The sequence below is a fragment of the Galleria mellonella genome, unplaced genomic scaffold (assembly GCF_026898425.1).
Source record: "Galleria mellonella isolate WM207_F2 unplaced genomic scaffold, CSIRO_AGI_GalMel_v1 utg40, whole genome shotgun sequence".
Classification (NCBI taxonomy): domain Eukaryota; kingdom Metazoa; phylum Arthropoda; class Insecta; order Lepidoptera; family Pyralidae; genus Galleria; species Galleria mellonella.
In genome coordinates, this window is record NW_026442094.1 from 108,613 (window position 1) to 125,692 (window position 17,080).

Below are 17,080 nucleotides of genomic sequence, written 5' to 3' on the forward strand. Positions count from 1 at the left end.
ATTTAGCAGTTAACGATTGAAATGTAGCCGTCAAAGCAAACAACCTTACTTTTTATATACTTTTATTAGATCTAAACAAAAATTTAAAACATTTTGTAGACGACTCTGAATACACGTTGAAAACTAACTTTTCTTTTTTAATTTATTCTTTTATAAAATTTCCAGACACAACACATTTTTTTAGATTGTTTGCAGTTTTTTTTATAACATTATCTACTCGAATTTAATGATCATCTTTTCCTGTGCCTGTGCTCTGAACGTGCGGCATTGGGTTTTGAAGATTTTTCTTTGTATCTCGAATCATCTGTAAAGGAAAAGAGAAAGTAATCATTTAACGTTTTGTTTCACAACGAAAACTAAGGAATTGCCTGTTTTAAGAGAATCAAGTGTAAAAGGCCGATTTCCGAGAAAAGAAATTAATAAATAAAAACTGATTAGTAAACCGATTTTGATGTCTTTTTATTTATAGCGCAGTATTGTGCGGTTTACACCCAAAAAAAGAATACTGTAAAATTGAGAAGCTCCTTTATTGTCATTTGAAATATACGATAGGTATATTATTTCTTGTGAGTTGTTTGCCTTTAGATTTGGATAATTGCAACATTTGGCCATTAGATTGTCACCTCGATCTCTATCTTTGTGTCGATGTCTTCTCTCCCGGTCTCTGTCTCGAGAGCCCCTGGACTCTGGTGAAGACCTGCGCCTGGGCGAAAGTCGAGCCCTCTCTCCGCACCACCACCAGGCCGGCGGCGCGGACGCACGAGGTCTCAGCGGGGAACCGCCATTACCATAAACAGGCATAGGCCCAATCTAAAAAATATAATATCATAATTGTATTGAAAATAATCTTCATATTTTTGTAAATAAAGTAACTATTGGTATTCCGTAAATTTTCTTGCTTGGATTAAGACAAAAGGTATCCTATGTGATCAGAATATGGTTTATGTGCCAAATAAAATTTGATTCAGCCTTTTAAATCGAACTATATCATGATGTGCTTATCAAATTAATTATTATAGCTATTGGATGCATTTACAATTTACCGTACCGTATACAACGTACCGCACAATATATCTACACAAGAAATAATAATAGGAAAACAAAATTTTGCGATTGCAGACTTGCACAGAATTTTAAAATTCTTTCCTATTATATCACGACGATAAGACGTGCAATGCTACGATAAATTATAAGCGTGCATTGTTTATTATAAATCTGTCTGACGTGACGTGACAATGACGTGTCGTTATAAATTCTAGTTTACTGTATTTTTTAATATTTTAATGTTCTTTATGGGATAATCATAAGTTAGAATAAAAGCGTTTACCGGCGGATAGCCTGGTGGTAGACAATACGGGCCAGGAGGTACGGTGCCTTCGCCCTCGGCGCACACTAGAGGCGGTCCAGGCATTCGTGTCGGGCTCTCAGGTGTCACTAACTGGAAAAATGTTACAATGACTATGTATAAGTATATAAAAAAAATTAACATTATAAAAAATGCCCAATAGAAAGTAGCACGTAAAGTGCTAAATAACTATCGCTTATAAACACGAAGAAGGATCGGAACTTAACAAAACGCAAGATTTTTATTGCCGATGTTTCGACGTGGATCGTACCATGTTGTGGTCGTAAAAAGGCTGATAGTGTATTTAAAATATGTCAATAACGTTTAAAATTAACTAGTATTATGGACGTCGCAGAATATACTCCTGTGGTATTCCTCTATTTCTATCCAATTTCCATTTCCATTTCATATATTCCTAAAGTATTTTATTATATTTGTGGTGTGTTTTTGAATTAATATTAGTTCAGAGACCCTAAAGAGGAAAGATTTGATTTATTGCATGTAATGGATAAATAAAAAAAATATTATAGAAATTACTGTACTACATTATCAGCGGACTGTTAAATACACTCTACTTTGTTTACCCTCTAATCGTCGTGGCGTGAATAGTTTGTATGTTAGGTATCAACATTAATGACCTGTTGTTTAAGACTGTTGAAGTCTGTGCTCATCTCGCGGTAACGTTGCAAGCACTCTTGCCACATGCTAGCCATTTCCGCCATTTCAGAACGTTGTTTGTTGATCTCTTCCTGTAATTAAAGTTCTCAGATATGGCAACATTGTACACGATATGTCAATTTAAAATATAGACCTATCGCATAATCATAAATATATCAAACTTATATTTATTTATTTGCAGAGATATGACTGTTTCATCGTTCGACCTAAATTTTAAAATTAACAAATTAGAAAATAAACTTACACAACAAGATCATTATAATAATTTCTAACTGAAAACTTTTAAGATGATTTTTTGGATTCTCCCAACTTTGTCTTTTCTGTCCTATTTGTATTTATTACATATACAAAAGAATGCTAATAATTTTGATTACAACGTGTATTTAATAAAGAAAAAGAAATTAAAACCATGAGTCGAGCGTCAGTATCGCCGACGTCGCGCGCCACCGTCTCGTAACGCCGCATACATTCCCGCCATAAACGAAGTTGTGCTGCTGCGGATTCCCGAACGTTCGCAGGCGAATCCTATCCAAATAATAAAACGTAAATACTGACATTCGCTACAGATCTCAACTTGTGTATACATCTAAAAACAAGAAACAATCTTCGGCGTACGTTTCTACCCCGTCTTTTTGCAATACCTATCTTAAGGGTTACCAGAAACAAAAACAAGTATTTTAACATAAATATATTAAATTAAAAAAAAATAATTTATCTACCTGAACAGCTTTATCTGGGCCCTGCATTTGTGACGATATCCCTTTGAAGCATCGCATCAATTCTTTCCACAATTTCATCATTTTATCCATTGCTTCACGTTGTTCCGATATTTCCTGCTGTAAAAATATAATAACACAAAATTGTCAAAAGAGATCCCTTAGAGATTATGAACAATAAAGATTTTACAATACAATTCCCTAAGATACAGTAACTCAATAATAGCTCATTTATTATTTAACTACTATTACTACTAAAATATCATTACTACTATAGTAAATACACTCAAGATTCTTTTAATAATAATTACATAGTATTAGTTCTTGAGCGTTTATAACATTAGCTTATCAAAGTTTGGCAACGTCGCAAATATTTGTTAATTTTCAAAAACAACTGAACATTTTTTAATGATTAATTATTTGAAAGTTCGGTAGCAGAACACTAAAACGTTAGACATGCAATATTATTCTTATAACGCTGCAACAAAAAATTTCGATTTTAATGGTAAAAATGTAATTAAATATGAAGTAGGTACAAAGTTTTTAGTGGTTTTATATGCAATGTATTCTATAATTAACATTTTAGTTTGCTAGCACAGCACTTTTTAAATAATCAATCAGAAACATTAAAAAATTGAAAATTGGCAAATCATTTTAACGTTGCTATACTTATAACAGAAGAATAACATCTGAATTCTTAGGAATGATAACGCATGGGGAGTATCATTGGCGAAACAGTATACTCTGTTATGCCCATGATACTGGTCATGTCTATAGGGGACATTTACTACATTCCATCAGGTGGGCCGCCAGCTTGTTTACCATTCTAGTTGCATAAAAAAATAAAGATTTGATTATGATAATCTCTTACTTTTAAACATAGCTTACTTTGACCACTCGCAAATAATTGCTCCGCCCACTAATTGTACTAGTCTCGCCATCAGCAACGCTCAGTCCAGAGTCCCTCCCATGTTCTGAATATCTATCTCTATCTCTATAGTCATCTTCTCTTGATGCGAAAGAATTCCTTTCTAACCTCTCCATATGACGCCTCGACCGCTTGTCTTTACTCGACATGTGGAAACGATCTCTTTCTAAATGTCTATCATTAAAATATTTATCTCTTTCATCATATCTTCTGTCTTTTTGGTCATCATAACGCTTTTCCTTATTTGCGTCGCTTCTTGTTGTCCTGCGGCAATATTTATCATCATCCGGATAAACTTCTTTATGAACATCAAAACTTCTGCTCGTCTTCTGCTCGAAAGATCTTCTTTTGTCATCGTAACAGTGCCTTGATGCCATGGTATCTCGTTCATAATCTCTATAACTCCTATGCTCAATTGGAGGGGGTCTATAAGAATGATTTATGCCGTTTCTAGTAGGAGCGGCATTAGACGGATACTCACGATATCTATCGTCTACAACATTATGAATTCTCGATGCATTCAAATCTAGTTTACTCGCGAAATGAGGATCTTTATCGTAATGAGAAGCACATGCACATTTCTCTTGTTTCTCACTCCTGTGGAGCTGGTTAGTGGGGATTTTATCGTGACTATGAACTCTACCTCGAAAATTCTCTTGGCTTCTCATTTTTGACACATTTTCTCTGGAGTGTTCGTGACTACGTAATCTTATTGGCTGTTGATTTACATCACATGAGTTGCGTCTTGACACCACTTCGCATTGCAATGACTTGTGACTTTGAGTGTGAGGCTAAAAAAAACTCGTTTGTATTTAAAAATTCAAAGTAGCTAGCTGTGTTTATATATTTCGGTTTGAAAAGTTCCCATTCTTAACACTGAAATTGAAGGGTACTGAAGCATAATACTTGAGTCATCCATATATGGATGAAAATTACTCATAACATCATAGTGTACGAGTATTCTACAATATCCATGTTGTTATTCTCGTCTAAAAGCTACGGTTACCAAATTCCATTAGGTGGTCCATTGATTTGTTTGCCATTCTAAGTTCCATAAAATAATTGTTAAATTATTTACGTCGCGAATTTTTGCTCAGATACTTACTACTTGAGGAGCACAGTGCGTTGTTTTATCATTCAACTGCGCACATATCTTAGCGAATGTTTCGAAGAGAGCTACTTGATCAATCGCAGGTGCCGCTGATACTATTTTTGACGACCTGAATGTGCAAGTGTTTTAATAATAAAATTGTTTATCTAATGCTATTAAAGAGGTAGATAATATACTGATTGATTGACTCTTCTTCGTTGAGTCAAAATGACTTAAGTTCTTAGTAACTGGACATGACAGAGATAAAACCGGCTTCAATGTAGATATAATTACTAGTGAAACTAATACGAAATTTTTTTTCGGTTAAAAAAGAATTATCACCAATCTGAAGTGGCAATGCGCCGACTTTATATCTAATATGAAATCCCAAGCAACCTTATACGGTCAAATGTAGTTTAAGAGAACTAGATGAAGTGACCTCGATTGTGTATCGTAGTGTTAGTGAGTACAAGAAACTCAGGACAGTTCCTTGTAACAGACACATATTCGACTAAAGGTGAAACAGCTAAAATAATGATTATCATGACGATCATCAAAATTCCCTCTTATTGATGAAAATATTGTGAAACACATGGAATAAATTTGGTTAGAGTACCTCCCCTTTTTGAAGCCAAAAAAATTTTCAATTAAAGAATAATTATGTACTTGTCATAATCTCTAGATGGCGCATCCTCACGGTGGCGATGGTGATGGCGATGCCTTCGTGCACTTGACGGATCTCTGTCGCGGCTCATTTGGTACTCGTCGTAATGCCGCCGACAATGACGCTGCCTTATCAAAAGAGAACACACGAAAAGACTCGAAACTTATACATATTACACTGTGTAGATTATTTATATATTTAGGTATATATTTATAAGATTAAATTAAGAAATAGGGTTAGAAAAATGGCACATCAGAACTACCTATAAAAATATGAAAGTTACAAGTTGGGAAGTGGACTTTGTATGCACCAATTATCTAAAATGAAAATTAATCGCTTATATAATTATAGTTTCTATTATGAATATCGGTAAAAGTGGGCAACGACATATTTGGACTTACTTTCTTTTATCCCTTTTAATTGCTTCTTCAAGGAACGCGTAAATAAATGAATCTTGGTCTTTGGGAATAGACTCTAAGCCGATATCTGCTTCCTATATTGGAAAGATAAATAAGAAACGCATCATTATAGTTTCTTCTGTTTAATATTTGATTTCATGTATAATTGATAATTATTTTATTTCAAGTAACAATACGTTTTTTTAATTGTACACAAAATAAATAAAATGATAATATTTCATTAATTTGCAAGGCGAATGTACATAAAAGAATGGTTCTTTAGTCGCGACACTGTACGAGCAAACGCAGTGTGAACCAACCCCCGACTAGATGAAGTGACGATCTTAAATGCATTGCAAGGAGTCAGTGGTGGCTTAGGACCGTTCCCTATGACAATCTATGGGAGAGGCCTATGTTCAGCAGTAGATGATTAATATCTGAGATGATAATAATGTACCTAATTGTATATTCGAGACGGTACTGCATAATTGCATAGTTTATACCAAAGTATAATATTTATATCTAAGTACACGTATACATGACATAAAATTATTAATCATTATGCCCCCTCAAAAGTCATCATATTTTATTATATACCTGTAATGGTGAAATCGAACGAGGGGTAGACACGAGTCCAGCTTTCAATGCTAGTGATATGCCGTCCCTTCTGCAATGATCAAACAATATTATTTGAAATCTTTGTTAAGTGTCGAAACATCGCATACAATTTACCTACAGATTTCTTGGTCCTCAAACTACAGTATCTATCCCTATACAGTTGTCCAAGATGATCTTTTCTCAATAGTGGAACATAACAAAACTATTAAAATAAGGTTGAATCAAAAAGTAGTAAACATACGTAGGTCGGCGATGGCGTCGCGGTGATCTTGACGGTCGGTGACCGTCGACGGGTGAACGTAATTTTCGATGGCGAGCATCTGGTGAACGGGTCATTGAAGGACTGCTATCCCTATCTCTGCATGTAGAGATATTAAGGTGGATCCTTATTAATACGAATATTATAAATATAAAATTGAGATCGTTAGATTATTGCCGTTTTAGCTCCACCAATCGTCCTGAATTATAGTAGGTATACATGTAGTATTTGTGTGCCAAATATAGGACATATACATACTACTTTTAATGAACATCTTGGATTATAACAAAGAATAATTACAAATTCCTGAAAGTGTCGTATCGTGCCCAAATGGTGATACTACATTATTTATAGACCCAAAAGTCGGGGATAGATTCAATATTGTGTTTTAACTTCCCATTATCGATTTGGTAAACACGATTGATTTTAGATACAGTGGGTGATGCTGACTAATATTTTTATCCAAATAAAGATCTAACTTCGTTGTCCTCAGGTATAGTAACGCTTGAAAGATATAATGCGCAAGAAAGCATACTCTGTTATATCCATGACACTATTTATGTCTATAGGCGATGATATAGATACGACTTTTCATAAAATAGACCGTCAGCTTGTTCGCCATTCTAAGTTACATAATAAAAAAAATGTATGTTATAACCTGAGTCAAAAGTATTCTTGTAAGAGATATTATTTTTTCTGTCACTATCAAAATACGAATATTAATAAGTGTAATATCAAGATAAAAATCACCTTCTAACATTATGTAATTCTTTGGGTACACTTATTGTTTGGGCTGTAGGGACATCTTGCAAACTAGCCTTAGCCGACGACGACTTTTGACGTATATTATCTTGACATACCTGCTGCAATTCACTGTTATTAGTTCTTCTTAATTATTACAACCTTATCGAAGAAAAATACATTTTTAACTCATTTATTCTTATGTAGGTCGTTATTCAATTATCTCAACTAAATAGCCGTTCTCCCATACAACGGATCACTTGCGAGTAAAAACAGAAAATCCTAAAAGACATTCCTAATATTACAAACATCCATAGGCTACGGTAATCCCGTTTACCATCAGACGGGCCGTATCCTTGTTTACCACCATAGTAGTAAAACATTCAAATATGCAAGATAAGTCCACCAGATTGGGTAAATACCTTCCTATGACACCTACGATATTATAATGTATTCGTGTCTGTATAATTCTTTTGTGAATTTTAAGAAATAGGCATTAATTATACCAAACAAGGCACCTAGCTACCATACTAGCAAGTTTTTTACACGTTCTTCTCTTTAAAATATTTACTATTAATCTTCCACAAGGTTATTTCATAATCAAGACAGCTTAACACGCTAAGTAATTTCGTAATGACAAAACTCCATTGGTCCATAATAATATCTATAGGCAATGGCTACCGTTTTCCATTTGGTGGGCCAACTTGTTTCCCATTCCTTGTCACACTCATATAATAAAAAAAACATACAGCATACCGGTGGTAGGCAAATTTAAAAATAACACTTGAGAGTTGTCGATAGTTTTGACATGAACACAGTACCCAATAATTTCAATCTCACCCTTCAAGCAAAAATGTGCTCCGTCGCGACAGAAATAAGGTGAAAGAGATATCTATATAAAATCATCTATTTTGTGTACTTAGTTTCCTTGCGATAATATACATTATAAGCAATGTCTCAACATTGGAATGTCTCTACAAACAGAATACTTACACTGATAGAATCATCGGTGGCTAAGGAATTAGTATCATCGACCCCTTCCTTTTTTCTCGTTCGTTTGCGTTTCGATGCGTCAAATACTTTAAATAATTTTTTACTATCGCTCGAGTGACATTCCATCGAATATCGTGAAATGGATCTCGCCACATTAGATCAATAACATTAAACTAATGCAACTTTATTATTGAATTTACTTAAAATATGGCTACCATATAAACAATTTTTTAATTATAACAAAAATAAATTTGAAAAAAAAAATGTGTTAACCAAAAATTCACAAAACCTGAAAGGTGACAGTTTAATGAGAAAAGTTGAAAAAAGAATAGTGATAGAGTATGTCAGATATATTAGTTGCCAGTTGTAAAGTGCAAGCCTATTTAGTCTATGAAACGACTTCTATCTTCAGCCTAATTCCCTTTTAAAATAGGCAGAGAATAAAATTTTTAGAGGTTTGTCCGGAAAGTACGTATAAAAGTTTTTTAAAAAAACAATTAAGGTAAATCAATTTTATCCCCTTCAAAGTATTTATAGAACGCCGTTTCTGTGAGAATCCTGAAAGTCTTTTTGTAATTTTTAACTTTTTTTATCTTTTATGTCCCCAAATGCCGCCCCCGAAGTACCAATTTGGTTTTTGGGAACAAGAAGAAGACGGGGCCAAATCCGGCACACATTATCAAAAACTCACGGACAACAAGAGATGGGCAGGGGCATTGTCGTGGTGAAGAATCCAACGCCCCTCTGCCACAATTTCACATCGACGTAGTCCATCAACTGTCTTATTCTTGATGGACAACGAACATCGAAAAAACAATATTGACATTTGAGCGGGATTTTCTTGCTCGTGGTTCCCCGGAATGAGTCAAATAAAAGCGAGTTTCGAGAGAAACTTGACGACGCGCTGCTCTTCAACGGAAGCGGGCTCCATGCCGACGGGGTTTCGTTGTAACTTCACAGATGACACTCGCACCGCACGGCGGTCAGACCAGAACTGAAGCAAAGTGTCGCATTCCAGTTTTCCGGACATTAAAGCAGTATTTATGACTGTCTTTTATGTAATTTTTAACCACTTTTATTTCGCTCTTAGAACCACACATTATTATAGACTAATTTCATAACCGTCTCTACTTAGTAACAAAGTTATTAGCTAATAAGTAGTAAAAGCATTGGACATGTGTGTACACTGTCTCAAAGTGTCCAGAACTGACCATTTAAAAGTTATTTTTGAAATTATGTGACATCTTAAAAAACAAATAAACAGAATACAAATATTATCTTTATTACGTTAATTAACTGCATATTAACTAAAAATCACTAAATTTTTTGAGCTTTTCCGTATAAATTGCGTCTTTAAAGTTGCGGCGTTTGGATCCATAGTTTTATTTTGTCTATAGAATATAATAGTTCTTATTCTTAGATATGTCCATATAAGATTTTGTGTTATTAGTTTTATTTATATAGTATATTTGTTACGCTAGACTGATAATCCACCATTAGACATATCAATAATTCAAAATGTTAGATTTCACATTTTATACTGAATGCGTTATTTATATTTTATTCTAACAAAACCTCTAAATAAATTCCATATTATCTTGAAACTGTTGTGGTAGTAATTAAGATATCTGTATGGAATTAATATCTACATATATTGCCAATATATTTTTTCGATTTATATTAATTTCAATAAACTGTACAGAACATGTGTGTCAATCATATTTCGCATATTCATATTATCTATAGACAATGTGAATTTGAGATTGAGGTACAGAAAATCATAAAATGCCAATTCATAAAATAAATAAATAAAATTCAGATTCAATTTCAATATATTATAGATTATTGTAATAATTCACATTAAACTTAATTAAAACTTATAGCCCACGTAAGCTCCTCACACTCTCCACTATGAATTCTCTTATAGACAAAGGCGCTAAAGGTACTCGGTATAAAATCTCCATCATAAAACCAATAAACAGATTCAAGTCCCATTTTATTATAAAAATCAAAATTACGAGTTATAATACATCTTTCTTCAATCGAACAATAGAAATCGATTATACCACATTGACATTCTTGTAAATAAATCATCATGGACCATAAATAACAAAATCGAATCGTACAGCCTAACACTTCAGACACCGCTATAATAACCTCGGAGTCACGAACAGTCAAACGGGAACATAGCGCCGCGTCCGGGGCGCGCCGTAACACTATATGTACACGTACCGACAGGTAATTTCTCAGTCTCATCGCACCACCGCCGAATCTCGCACTGCGTCCGTTACACGCACACGCACAGTCACAGTCAATGTCGATCTACTGGTCGTCGCGCGGTTCGTCGCGCTGCTGGCTGCAGTGGTAGAGCACGTCGGCGAGCTCGTGCGCCACCTTCTGGTCGAGAATCTGCGACATGACGAGCGACAGCAGCCGCCGCTCGTGCCGCCGGATCAGCGGCCGGTTCTCCGGGTGCTCGGCCAGGCGCAGCAGCGTGGCGGCGGCGCGGCGCAGCATGTCGAGCGAGGTGCCCATCGCGTCCGGGTTGTCGCGCAGCGCCGCCACGCCGTGCTGGTTGGCCACGCCCAGCGCCGTGTGCTCGGCGCGCTCGATGAACGCCACCAGCTGCGCCACGGCCGGCGCGTGCAGCGCCACCTCGCGTGCCGCCGCGCCGCCCGCGCCCGCCAGGTAGTGCAGGAGGTTCACGGCGAACTCGCGCACCACCGGCCGCTCGGGCCGGCACAGGTCGCGCGCCAGCCCCGCGCACAGCGCCGCGATGCGGCCGCGCGGCGGCGTCGCCAGCACCAGGTCCACGTTCGCGTCGGTTACGCACAGCTTGCACAGCGCCTCGAGCGCGAGCCGGCGCGGCGAGAGCGGCGAGGAGGCGGCGGCGGCAGGCGGCGCGTCGCCCGCCACCGCGGCCGGGCACACGCTCCAGTGCAGCAGCCCGTCGAGCAGCGGGCGTGCCACGGCCTCGGGCTGGCCGGCCAACTCGACGCCGCCCGCGATGTTGGCGCAGCAGACGAGCGCGTCCTCGCGTAGCTGGCCGAGCGCGTCCCACCACCACTCGGCGCCACCGCGCAGGCTGGAGCAGCACGCGTCCGCGTCGGCCTCGTCGCGCGCCGCGCGTTCATAGGCGCGCGCACGCGTGGCACGCGGCGCGTGCTCGTGGTGCAGCAGCAGCAGCTTGCCGGCCAGAGCCAGGAACGCACCCGACCGCGAGAACTCCGCCTCGTTGCCGGGCACGAACGTCAGGCCGCGGAGAATGTTCGACAGCGCAATGCAGCGCTTAGCGAGTGCGTCGCGAGTCTCGTTCACTAAGTTCAAACTGGGTTCGTCGCGTGTGTAGCACTCGTCCTCGTAGTCCTCGAGCCGGCGACGTTTGAGAACGCCCGCCGGGTCGCGCACCAGCAGGGTGGGTCGCCGCTCCGGCTCGAGCTCCATCGGCTCCGCCTCGAGGTTGTCGCGCTCGCCGTCGGGCGTGGTCGCCGGGGCATCGGCGGGCTCGCAGTTCGCGTCCGCAGGCGCAGCGCCCACAGTGTGATCGACTACGTCCACCTCGTCCGTATCGTGCTTGAGGCGAGGTGAGTGGGCGCCGTCGGTGGGCGCGGCGGCCGGCGGCGCGGGCGGGGTGACGGGCGGCGAGGGTCGCCGCTCGCCGGGCATGACGCGCACGAAGGGCAAGTGCACAAACTCGCCACGGAAGCAGGGCATGACATGTGTGGCGCTTGTGGCGTCGCCTGCGAACTGCCACGGCTCGAGCACGTCATCGTGGTCGTGGTCGGCGTCCTCCTCCTCTTCCTCGGGTGCGAACAGCTCGTCGTCGTTGCGATAGATAACGGGCTGCCGACGACGAGTCTCCAGAGTGTAGTTCTCGCCGGAGAGCACTCGTACTCGGTCCGAGGGATGGATGGGTTCCGTTTTCCGGCGTACTTTCGGAGCGGGTTCGGGACTCGCCGGTGGTGCATACCACGGCTCATCCTCCGTCGTTGGCGAGTCGAATACGTCACTAAGACTCTTGTGGAAATGTTCCAAAAGTAAGTCAAGAAGACCGGGCATGTGCTGTAGCCCGAAATAACCTATACAGTTGTCGTCAAAGAGTAAAATGTTTAATATGTCTAATGCCCAGCAAGTTTCGGCGAGCAGACCCGATTTGAGCGCCATCATAATACGCCACGCGTCGACCGGCGCAACGTCGGCTTTCGTTAATCTCCGCCGCTTTTCTCCAGTCGGCATTGCTGCTTCCACACACTCGGGTGGAAATGTCAATTCTCGTTTTATCTGACCGAGCCCTGGACCAGAACCCTGTAATAAACAAAATATTCTAGTTGCGATACTGTTAAGAGCAATAAACAACTTTAATGCTGCTTTTTCAATTCACTCTTTGTGTATTATTTTTCAATTCACTTTTTATTACACTAAGTATATGCAGTATATGCACATTATCTTAACAGTTGTAATGGTTCCATAACCATAACTAACGTGGTTAATAAGCAACATCTTACTTATTATCAATAATCAAAAGGTTATAAATGAAAAAAGCGAAACTTACAGTAGATGGCGCAGCGGAGGGGTATGCGTCCTGGGTCGGCGGCCGCGGAGCTCCGCCCCATGCCGGCCCGCCTGCAGTCTGTAACCGTATAAACATACCGGTCACGTATACAAAACTATAAATAAAATATTAAAAATCAGATTCACCTGACAGATGGTAATATGTTGGATTGCTGTGGTCTAGAAAACGTCTATGCAGAATATTTCTTTGAAATTTTCACTTTTTATGACCTTAAAATCGGGTTCGTTATGTTCGTCTGTTATGTTGACAAGAACACGCAACAATGTCCCATGGACATCACAGAACACTCACACACGGTACTCACCCTTCATGCGTCTTCGCTCCTAAGGATTACAGTGTTATTGATGTGGTGTCAGTTACTTTTTCGAATCAATTTAAATGCAAAATAGTTATATATTTATTTGAACAAGAAGAAGTACGTACCTGCGGCTGATACGGCGGCCAAGAGGGCGGCGGCTGCGTGGCGGGCGGCGGGCGCCAGGGGCCGGGGGCCTGCGGCGAGGGTGGCTGCGGGGCGCGTGGGAACGCCCCGCCCCAGGCGCCGCCGAAGCGCGCGCCCGCCGCCGCCCCTGCGCCGGCCCCCGCGCCCGCGCCCGCCCCTGCGCCCGGCCCCGGGCCCGCGAACCCGCCTTCACCCTTCACGAAGTCGGGGTGCCGCCGCGGAGCGCCCGCGCCCGCGCCTACTCCCGCGCCGAGAGGTTTGCCGCCGCCGTACTGTGGATCCGTCCACGTTACACGTTTAATTTTCGAACACCTCGATGAGTGGACTCGCCGGTTTCGAATCGGTCAACGTGATGTTATTCAGTTTCTTTTTTCTATATTAAATTTGAGGGCATTTGGTTACAACTGACACCTATGTGTTAAGTAGCTATAAAGTTATATATAGTCCCATCCGTTCTGCCTGCGCTACGACTTAATATTCTATAATAGAGGAATTAAATAAAATAGTTCGAATGAAATAATCAGTAATATATAATAGTATTAAAATCTAGTAAATCTCGAATATCAGTCATGTCTATTCAACGTCTATTCGAAATTATTTTGCTAGTTCGGACTGTTTTGGTAATTTAGTCGAATGACATTTTTTGAAACTGATAAATTTCATTTATTATCACCAAATAACGTATATTTCTCGAATAATCAAAAAGTATCTAACGACATGTCAGGTTCTAGTAACACAGAGTCTCGACACTTGACTAAATTGATAGAGTCCAAACTAGGTTTTAATATTATAAAACAATTGATTTTGTACCAAATTTAATCGTGACAATAGATTTTTAATAATAATTGTATAACGAGACTAGATTCACTTTCAGTTTAAATTTGACTACTAAATATTTTTATAATAAAAAGTGAAACTGAACAAACCAACTAGACCGATCGAAGTAACGCCTCTATTGAGACATATCGGAAGTCCAGCAAAATCCACATTACATTAAAGCAACAATATATATATATTAAAAAAAAAGTGTTACACTGACCGTGCACCCAAAATGATTCAACGATTATATCGTTTGAATGGACTTTAAATATATACAAGTATAAATATTATTTTTATTTATGTAATAAAGTACATTCAATCGAATATTACTGCTATATAAAAAAAAAAGCTACGATACCATTTAACTTACAGCTAAGCTTACAATGATAACTGTGAAAGCATGCACATGATTTTGAGTGACCGTAAATGTTCATATAAAGGTGGAGTGAGACCAAGCGAGCTAATAATTCATCCTCGCATACTCTTCAATCTTTAGTCCAGTGTAAATGTCTTATGAGCATCCTTCCTTTGCTCGTTTGCATTTACTAACAATTCTGTACCTTGTTCTTTTGGTGTAAACCTACCTGTTTCAACATTCGAGCTCATTGTTCAGTCTAACTCCACCTCAATAAAGCCACCACCACACACTCTATACCTTTACTTCCATGTTTTGATTATTTGTTAAATTTTGAATCAGCCAACGAACGATAATCGGGTTTGATCACTCAGCGACCGCCGTGTCTCACGACCGGCGACGCGACACCGTGAAGCCAATTAATTAATCACACCGCAAGCCAATAATTTAGTTAAACGAAAAAACAGAAGAAAAATTAACAGTGACAGCTCAAAATTTTGTTTAAGCGAGTGGTATTATCGAAAATATAATTAAATGAAGCCAAAACCACGAATGATATTGGGCCCCTTGCATCGATTGTCGTGAGTGTACATTATACACAAATTTATAAGAGTCGTTTTAACAGTAACACGAAGCCAAAATAAGTTTATCCCTGAATAATAAGATAAAAATTTTGTTAGGTACTTTAAAATAAGTACTCAACTAGTATACTCCGTGTGTAATCTGAGCAAACTACATTAGTTGTGTCATCTGTCTCCCATTACGAGGGGAGTAGCAAACTAAACCTTTTGTAAAAAAATTCTTTATGCGAATGATAAATGTATTTCTAATTAATTGTACTAAAAGGAAGAAAACACATCTAGCGTCTCGTTCTTTCTTATCTCTGCAGTACAGCTAACATTTTTGTAAATGTTACGTTTGCAATTTAATATCGGCAACTTAATACGCATGGTTAAAATAAGAAATATAAATTTCAAATTCACGTTACGTTTCAGTAATGTGTGAAACTTAAACCCAGTCATTGCACACTATCAAAAGGTAAAATACGCAAGCGTTATGTAATTTAACGCACCTTCTTTTATTTGGCTTTGTTTTCTGGTACAAAATTAATCTCGAATTCCATATTTGAAACATAATGTAAAATATCATGGGACATCAATGTCATTTTCAATGACATTGTACACACGACGAATGAAGCTTGCTAAATAGATGTCAAACACATCTGTCACATTTTTTATTGCATTGTTTTTGTTTGGAAATAAGTAATTTACGCAATTTTATTGACTGGACTCTCTTATTTTAAATGTTGCTTAATTTTTTCCGAAAATCCTTATATTTTTCTCAATTTTTGGGATAGGATACAATGATTGGGCCCAAAAAAGAAAATCATCTTTTTGGGATGCCGTTCTTGTCTATACTACCTTCTGTTTATTGAAACGTTTATTGCTAGTTTGAAATAAAATATGAAATAGAGGACTTATAAATCGTAACAATAAGATGAGCTCAATGTTCCGCTGGAACGTGTCCTGTTGACTCGTGCGAGCGGTACGGCAATCGAGGCAGGGGCCGCTAACGTGTCGTAGTCCGTGCGGGGTGAGTATGGACCGTATCGCCAATCGATGGGGAAGCGGTGTTGAGTGCGTGGTACAAACGGGGCGTCCGTACGTAGGGTCTGGGGTTGGATGGCAGCGGCGCGATGAGTTGCCGCGCGAGCTGCGAGCTCATTAGGTTACCGACCGACTGCGCCTGCGCGCCGCCCGACATCTACACACCACCAAACAGATCGTCACACCACACTGCACACAGCTACGCACACTGTACTGTACGCGCTACTACTGACCCTCATCTACTTCACTTGATACATATCACACCGACTTTTCATTGCAGTTCGATTAGAGTAACTGCAGAAAAAAGTTCACTTTTGAGACTTAAATGTCATGGTAAAATGGCTAGAGTATCTATATCATTTAATAATAGGTATATAAACTGATTACAACCATGCATCATAATAAGTATTATTTGTTTGAAAGCCATTCGCATAGTGGGAACTAGCAAAGAGATTTTCATTCAATTTAATACAGTCCTGTAAGGACAGCTAACTACACAATCATGACATTTTAATCCCTATTATAACTGTAATAAAGCACTAGAATACAATGAACATAATTCAATCCCTAGAAGAAATTAGACCTTCGAATTATAAGTACAGTGCGACTGACTGTAAGCAGTTTGACATACACAATAAATAGTAAATTAAATAATCCATACATGCTAGTCATGCATGACTCGGCGCTATCCAGGCTACTACTGTAGTCATTCCATATAGTATTATAGATTAATAATAACATTTTTGTATTATTTCATTTTGGTCCTATTTCTATATAGCTATTTTCAACAGAATCCTCACAAATTCAAAACTAAAATAATCGGCCGAGAAAAATCTACTAGCTATATTTTTTTA

The 17,080-nt window shown here is 39.2% G+C and overlaps 2 protein-coding genes across 10 annotated transcripts in view; both read right to left on the reverse strand.

Annotated features, from left to right (window-relative positions):
- Nucleotides 1–49: 49 nt before the first annotated feature.
- On the reverse strand, nucleotides 50–8,867 carry LOC113520229 (uncharacterized). Of its 4 annotated transcripts, none has more exons than XM_031914707.2 (14): nucleotides 8,431–8,867; nucleotides 7,447–7,556; nucleotides 6,679–6,795; nucleotides 6,417–6,486; nucleotides 5,823–5,914; nucleotides 5,424–5,549; nucleotides 4,773–4,887; nucleotides 3,628–4,458; nucleotides 2,743–2,859; nucleotides 2,432–2,548; nucleotides 1,984–2,094; nucleotides 1,328–1,438; nucleotides 624–810; nucleotides 50–304 (listed from the first exon to the last, which is right to left on the reverse strand). In XM_031914707.2, exons 1-14 carry the CDS (start codon nucleotides 8,554–8,556, stop codon nucleotides 231–233), a joined length of 2,304 nt encoding a protein of 767 aa, XP_031770567.2. In that variant the 5' UTR covers nucleotides 8,557–8,867; the 3' UTR covers nucleotides 50–230. The 4 variants fall into 4 exon arrangements, with proteins under 4 accessions (XP_031770567.2, XP_031770566.2, XP_031770569.2 ...); XM_031914706.2 differs by having other exon boundaries at nucleotides 7,447–7,559; XM_031914709.2 differs by having other exon boundaries at nucleotides 7,447–7,599; nucleotides 8,431–8,509.
- Nucleotides 8,868–10,409: 1,542 nt separating this feature from the next.
- Nucleotides 10,410–17,080, reverse strand: part of LOC113520225 (trithorax group protein osa) — a 127,427-nt gene continuing 120,756 nt past the window's right edge. For 5 of the 6 annotated variants that reach the window (XM_052898155.1, XM_052898154.1, XM_052898153.1 and 2 more), the window contains 4 exons: nucleotides 16,285–16,383; nucleotides 13,427–13,717; nucleotides 12,983–13,060; nucleotides 10,410–12,735 (listed from right to left, as the gene is read on the reverse strand). In XM_052898155.1, the coding sequence (XP_052754115.1) occupies nucleotides 10,753–12,735; nucleotides 12,983–13,060; nucleotides 13,427–13,717; nucleotides 16,285–16,383 (2,451 nt within the window). In that variant the 3' untranslated portion in view covers nucleotides 10,410–10,752. The remainder of the gene's footprint in view (nucleotides 12,736–12,982; nucleotides 13,061–13,426; nucleotides 13,718–16,284; nucleotides 16,384–17,080) is intronic. The other variant, XM_052898157.1, reaches the window with a different exon arrangement.

Bases quoted from the DNA above. Each gene is read 5' to 3' on its own strand.
- LOC113520229 (XM_031914706.2), bottom strand. From the start codon at position 8,556: ATGGAATGTCACTCGAGCGATAGTAAAAAATTATTTAAAGTATTTGAC. The intron at 7,560-8,430 runs GTAAGTATTCTG...AGTGAATTGCAG, and splicing joins CCACCGATGATTCTATCAGT to CAGGTATGTCAAGATAATAT. The intron at 5,915-6,416 runs GTATATAATAAA...TTTCCAATATAG, and splicing joins GTTCGATTTCACCATTACAG to GAAGCAGATATCGGCTTAGA.